Raw genomic sequence first — 7,500 nt, 5'->3', positions numbered from 1 at the left:
CGACTCACTGATGCCGAAACCAATTCATTCTGATTAAGCGGGAGAGACTGCCGGGGGAGGCCTGGCTGCCAGCTCTGTGAACGTAATCAGCAGCAATAGAATTTGTCAAGCACAGAAAAGTCATGAGGAAAAATGAAAATGTCGAGCCAACAACACACACACACACACACACACACACACACACACACTACCATCTCTTTGAACAGCAAAGAGATAACTATATGAGTACTGTAGGATCTCACGCAGACGTCAACCTTTGATGATCACAACATAGCCTTCCAAAATAAAAGGCGCAGGCTGTCTCACAATTGAGACAAGAGAAACAAATTAAAAACAAGTTGTTCTATTCAGCACAGTGGATGTTGATGCACAGAATGCATCAGAGATGTTCACGCAGTAGAATGTAGTATTAATATTCTGCTAAATTGTGAGTCTGGCAGGAAATTGGTCGTGTGACAGCCAAATACACCACAATCCTATCAACATCTCGGCCAACTGAAGCATAAATATAAAAAATTCCGCTGAGCATCTACGCCCTAGGGTCAATAAATAATGATATGATGGATGCAGCAAATGGAAGCCTACTGTATATGCATGATGTATACACCCCACTATAGGCTCCTCATGCTCTTCCTCACTCGTCGAGATGGTAACAGAAATGCCCCGGCGAAAACAACAACTCAGAAACTTGCCCAAACCCTTGTGAGACTGTCACATTTTATTTGACACTTTGTAGACAGGACAATTACTACTACATCCTCCACAGCTCCCTGAAGTGCCATGCTGTGTGTGTGTGTGGAGGGTGGTTGAAGTGTTTGTTTTGTGTGAGAGTGTGTTTGTATTTTTGTGTGTATATACAGTACAGTATACATGCATGGAACAGTATATTTTTAGACATATGCCTTGTATGACTAAGTCCACTGTCTGCTTTCATTCATTGCCTCTGTGTGACACAATCTGAGTTTGAAGATGCATTCCCTGCAAGAGGTTTACAAATGAGAACACACCACCAATCAAAATAAATATATTTATCTGCATCAACATTCCAAACCGCAGCCAAAAAAAGAGAAACTTTAAAGAGTTTAAGTGAGTGCAGTTTTAGAAGTTGGAGAATTGTTCTGAGATACACAATTACCAACTTTGATTTGCAAATAAAGCACTATACATACTTTTCAGTAAAGCCAAATTTAAAATTGATTATCTAATCTAAACTCCAAATGCACTTCACTGAAAACGCATTGCATTGTGATTGGGTTAAGACTCCAATTTTGAGCAGCATACTTTCATTTTCCAGCAGATTTAGCTCTAATCGAGGTAAAAGTAGCCAAATGAGGAAGATGATGGTGAATGGAGAGGAACACGCTAAAGGTTCATCTGGCACAAATCCATATCCACAGACTCACTTTGCGATATTGCCGCTGAAGAAAATCAGTTAACAGCAACTTTAAGAAGCAATCCACATTCTTGTGTTTTTTGTAAATTATATTGTGAAGGTAAATAACAAGGCCAGGCACTGCACATCTAACTGCCTTCACGGGGAAGAGAATGAATCCTCTCTCAGTGTGACTATTCTGTCAGCGAATACTTGACCAGTGCTTTGTCCCACTGTAATTACGGAAAAGTAATTATTATCCCTGGAGTCTAATTTAACGTCTTCATGTTCCTGACATCTTATTTCCACTTGCAGCTGTTTCCATAACTAATTCAAATTAATGTTTGAAGTTTTTTTCTTCTTCAATATATTTCAAGCTAATATCTCATTACCCCAACACACTTGATGGACAGTTAGAATTGTCAATGGAGACAAGCCAAGGAATCTTTTAAAAATCAGAAGGGTGCTCCTTAAATGCAGCACACACTGTCAACCCCTTGAATTGAAGCATAAACCTAACCTACTGGAAATGATTTCACGAACATCTACTGGGCATACAGTAATTGTGATTATGTGACTATGATGTACTTACTGCTACTAAATAGGAACTGCTATAGTCTGATTGCATTGCATTACATTACATTACATTTGGCTGACGCTTTTGAACCAAAGCAACTCTCATAGCTGTACATACTGTACATATCTGTCTATATGGTTCATACTAAATATCCATATTTATTCTATTCGTTTCTTATAATATATTCTGTTAATACACTGCATATATCTAAATTATTCTTACTACTCTTATAATGTTACTGCTACTACACTGCACATATTTATATTTCATTTATATAACTATAAACCACCTTCTGTAAACCAACTACTATGCTATTGTCTACACTGCACTATATATCCTGTCCTGTCTATGCACCACCTGTCTATACTTATATCACATTGCATTTTTCTGCTTTTTTGCACATGACAATAAAGTTGAATCTAATCTAATCTAATCTCAACATGGTAAACAATTTAAGGTAGAGTATGCTAAGTACAAGTTAGTGAGTGCTATTTCCATACAGTCAAGTGTCAGTTCTAGTCAGGTGATAAGTGCTAGAATTAGCCAGACTAGTTGTAAGTAGTGCTACGAGGAGATATTCTCTGAAGAACTGGGTCTTTAGGAGTTTTTGAAGATGGAGAGGGATGTCCCTGCTCTAGTAGGAACTGGTAGCACGTTCTACCAACAGATGAGAAAAGTTTGGATTGGCCAGAGCGTACCAGTGACAGAGATAGACGTTGTTCATCTGAGGAGCGCAACAGTCAGGTAGAGCATAGCATATGCCTGTATGAAGGCATTCAAGTACTGTAGGTGGGAGCAGAACCGAAGACTTCTTTGTAGGCAAACGTTTGAATGAATTGACTTGAATTTGATGTGGGTGGCCATAGGTAGCCAGTGTATCTGGATGAGCAGCGGGGTAACCTGTGCCCTTTTGGGTTGGTTGAAGACCAGTAGTGTAGTGTATAGTAGGTTTAGCTGGGGGGACCAGCAGTTTGGTTTTTGAGAGGTTTAGCTGGAGGTGGTGTGCCTTCATCCAGATTTGTCTGAGAGGCAATCAGAGATCAGAGATGCAGAAGGTTGTTCCATGAAAGGAATTCAGAGACCTGTTTGGAGACTGCTCATTCGATACCTTTGGATAGGAAGGGTAGGAATGAGACAGGACGGTAGTCCTCAACTTGAGCAGGGTTGAGAGAAGTTTTCTAAAATAACGGTGTTACCCGAGCCGTTTTGAATGCTGTTGGAAACGTGCCAGAGGTTAGCAAAGCAGTGATCTCATGTGTGATAGCTGGTGTGATTGTCGGGCTGATGGACTGAAGTAGGCTCGTAGGTATAGGGTCCAACGAGCATGTAGTAGGACTACATGTCAGAAGTCTAGATACCTCACTCTCAGAGAGAGGCGCAAATGTAGAAAAATATGTGTCAGCAACCGCCAGAGGTTGTGGGAGTGCAATATCTGATTTGGTTGTGTCCTGAGGAGCCAAGGAGGGACATGTAGAGAATTGACTGCTGATTGCCACCACTTTGTTTGTAAAAAATGAGGCAAGGGTATCGGCAGCAAGGCTGGATGGAAGAGGAGGAGGCTGAGGGTTGAGTAGCGATTTGAAGGTTGAGAAAAGTTTCCACGTGTCTGTGACACTGTTAATTTTGTCATTGTAGAAAGCCGTTTTAGCAGCAGCAGTGATGCTAGCTGAAAAGGAGGATAGGAGTGCTATTTTCTCTAAGTTTGGTGTGCTGCAATCGGCGGGTATCATTTAGCCATGGGTGAAATTGTTTGGATCGAGCTGGCCTTGTACTAAGAGTGCACAGTTTGTCCAGACATGAGCTCAGTGTGGAGCAGAGCGAATCTGTAGCATTATTAACCTCCAGAGAGGAGACTGTGTATAAGTATAAGTATACTCTTTTGATCCTGTGAGGGAAATTTGGTGTCTGCATTTATCCCAATCCGTGAATTAGTGAAACACACTCAGCACACAGTGAACACACAGTAAGGTGAAGCACACACTAATCCCAACGCAGTGAGCTGCCTGCTACAGCGGCGCTCGGGGAGCAGTGAGGGGTTAGGTCCCTTGCTCAAGGGCACTTCAGCCGTTCCTTCTAGTCGGGAATCGAACTGGCAACCCTCCGGTTACAAGGTCGAAGTGCTAATCAGTAGGCCACGGCTGCCCCCTGTGGTGAGTGGAGGTAGACTGGAGGCAACCACAGAGGAGAAGTGGGTTGGAGACAGGTTGCGGATGTTGCCGCGGATGTTGCTGCTTCGAGTAGGCCTATTAGGTAGGACTGTACAGTCCTCAGTACACAGTACAGTACAGTACACTCCTCAGTCCTACTCGAAGCAGATAGCGTTGTCTGACAGTCGAGTGGGTTAATGCACGTATTTCCAGAACAGGTCTGCAACTTTCAGGCAATTCTGAGTTCGAATCTAGGCAGGAGCAGAGCCTATTATAATGAGCATACGGGGAGTAAAACGACTGTTACGCGCTGTTACAACTGTAGGCTACAATGGTCGCAAATACAGAAATATGCTGTTAGTTTAGTTAGAGATTATTGTTATTATTATTATTATTATTTTACCTTACGCTACCTACACCAAAGCTGAATAAAATTATGCAAGATCAAAGTAACCTAAGGTAGCCTATGGCTCTGATGGTCTGCGATTTTGTTTTTAGATCATTTCAAACAAATCATTAGTCTAACATGACGGCATCACCTTTGATGGACATTTATTTCCTTTAGCCTATATTTGACGATGAGGGATTAACATGAATGTCTATCTGACGGACCCCCACGCCGGAAAACAACGCAGAAGGTACAAATTTCTCGTTGGAATTTGACGCCAAGGACCCTTGACCATGCGTCAGACCTTTGACGAGTAGGGAGTGAGACTGGGTTGACATAAAGCCACCCAGTTGGCCTGGTGGGAGGTAAATGACCATCACATAGAGTTTAACCAGGGCGATCACTGTGATAACATGGTACTAATCTAACAATTTAGGCCCAGGATGGGGGATAGACTTCTAGGTTAAACAAGTGTAAAGTTGCACAGCAATGCTGTATTGTATCTCAAGCTTATTTCCCACCAATTGTCACTATACAAAATAAAACCTTGAGCTATTTGGATAACATACATGTAGATACAAGCTATTTACAGATACGAGTGTAACTCTGGTTATTTTACAAATCCAACTGAGTTTAGGCATTCATGTCACTTAGCTTAATACAAGCAAACACATTCTGTCTTTGTTTCAATGTTAGGCCTACTGTACATCATATCCAGTTATTTGTGCTTTGAGAAATACTGTATGGCTTTGGAGACAGCAGATTGATTTGTTTCTGATTGACATTCAAGGTTAATGTAGCTTCTCCCTGAGAGAAAGATATATGTGCTGTGATGACTGCTTGAGTAGTAGTTTTAAAAATCAGAAATATCAGAATGCATTTTTTACACTTCAACGGATACAAATTTGACTTGGAAGCCATGCTATGTAAGATTTCAGACCAGGATTATGAACCTTTTAATGCATGGTACCCCTCTTTTTGTCTGTCCCCCAAGACAGGTTTCCAGTGTTCGACTGTCAGTTGTAAGAAAACACGAGAGCGATGACCCTTACCTCCAGAATGCATAGGTGTCCCACACAATAAAACGACTCCTTGACCTTCCCTTACGTTTACTGCATTCCTCGTTTGACTTTTGAAGTTTTCAAGGTCTATAAATGTATAAGCACAGACATAGACACCAAAATAATTTCAATACATTACTTCAATTATTTTTTGAATTACATAAAGAAAACAATCGTATTCCTGTGAGTACTGTCTACAATTCAGTATCAGAAAACTTAACTTGGTTCACAAGCAACAGTGCAAATTGGGTTGTTCTGTGTAATCTAGTGATAGGAAAACCACTGAGAATTCATGTTAAATACTGCTAGCTAATTAAACCCAAGCTGTAGACATGCTTACACTTGCTTTGTGTTGTACAACTGAACAGATAGCACAAAGAGCTTTAACCTCTTCAAAAAGGTTACGAGGTTATTAAATAATTGTGGGATGGAGAGGCCAGGGGTACAGGGGTACTATATGCAAGGATACAAGGAAGTTTATTGTCACGTGCATATAGTTACTGGAAGTAAGAAATGCAGTGAAATTATGTCTGGTGTCAGCCTATTTGTGCAAAGTGGGGGGGTAAAAAGTGCAGTAGAAGAGGGGTTTAGTAGATTAAGTGGCAAGGGCTGCATAAGAAAGGTGGGGGAGGATTGGGATTGGGTGGGGGGGACACCAATAAGGAGCACCCAAGAGCAACAGGGGCAAGGAAAAACTCCCTTACCAAGGAAGAAACCTTGGGCAGATCCACGGCTCAAGGGGCTAACCCAACTGCCAGGGGTCTTGGTGTGTGTGTTGGGGGAATAACAGGGGAGATGGGATAGTGTGCTGTGTATGTGGGGAGAGGGCAGTGTACAATATGTGTGTTGGAGAAGCTTCCTAATGAGACAATGTGCTGTGTATGGGGGGGGCTTGTACTGCAAGTATGATGGGGGCTTGTACTGCAAGTATGATGAAGGGACTTACTATTGCAAGCAGAGTACTGTATGTATGATGTATGTGAGTGATGACAGTGAAGATGTGTGTGTGGGCGGGAGGGGAGTGGAGCAGTGACTGTGTGTGTGTGTGTGTGTGTGTGTAGTGTGTGTGTGGGTAGGTGGGGGCAGTGTGCTGTAAGTATGTAGAGGATGTATGTTGGAGAAGATCCTGAAGACAATGTGCTGTGTATGTAGGGAGGGGGGGCAGTGTGCAGCAAGTATGTAGAGGAGTCTTACTGTAGCAAGCAGTGTGCTGTATGTATGTGAGGTGATGACAGTGATGATGTAAGTGTGTGTGTTTTGTGTGTGTGTGTGTTGGGGTGATGGAGGAGGGGGGGGTGTAAATAAATAAGAACCATGGAGGATATACAAAGGCCATGAAGCACAAGATATTTTACTGTCTTCACCAATAGCCCATGTCATCATTATCAAACGCAGCATAATCAAGCACACTTTGGACTGTTGATCAAGCTCAATTTATTTGTGCAAATTAGCAGCGAAGACGTGTCAGACGACAGCAGTTACCTCGCGTGATGAGGTGATCGCTGTGTTCCCAGATGACTGAGCAGCTTACTCGTGTCACGTGAACGTCCAGGCACACACACTCTCTCTCTCTCTCTCGCTCTCTCTCTTTCACATACACACACACACACACACACACACACACACACACACACACACACACACACACACACACACACACACACAAACTCTCTCTCTCTCTCTCTGAGGGCAGTGAGGCTGCAGTGAGAGAATAATGAGCAGGCCCCTGAGTACCATGGAGAAATATTACACAGCCAACTCATGCTGGGTCTCTCAGTGGGCAAGAGGAGGGATGAGAGGAGAATGGAGAGGAGACGAGAGGAAAGGGGAGAGGAGAAAAGAGTGGAGAGAGGAGAGGAGAATGGAGAGGAGAAAAGAGTGGAGAGAGGAGAGGAGAATGGAGAGGAGAAAAGAGTGGAGAGAGGAGAGGAGAGGAAAGGAGAAGAGATGAAAGG

The 7,500-nt window shown here is 42.6% G+C and overlaps 1 protein-coding gene across 5 annotated transcripts in view; it reads right to left on the bottom strand.

The window, feature by feature from the left end:
* The window catches only part of cntn3b (contactin 3b), a 59,087-nt gene that overhangs the window by 26,147 nt on the left and 25,440 nt on the right, over positions 1-7,500 (bottom strand). For 3 of the 5 annotated variants that reach the window (XM_048254775.1, XM_048254777.1, XM_048254776.1), the window contains one exon: positions 5,537-5,632. In XM_048254775.1, the coding sequence (XP_048110732.1) occupies positions 5,537-5,632 (96 nt within the window). Of the gene's footprint in view, positions 1-5,536; positions 5,633-7,027; positions 7,112-7,500 lie in introns of those variants that run through there. The other 2 variants (XM_048254779.1, XM_048254778.1) reach the window with 2 other exon arrangements.

Source organism: Alosa alosa, chromosome 10, assembly GCF_017589495.1.
Source record: "Alosa alosa isolate M-15738 ecotype Scorff River chromosome 10, AALO_Geno_1.1, whole genome shotgun sequence".
NCBI classification, from domain to species: Eukaryota; Metazoa; Chordata; class Actinopteri; order Clupeiformes; family Clupeidae; genus Alosa; species Alosa alosa.
This window is presented reverse-complemented; position numbering and strand designations above follow the sequence as displayed.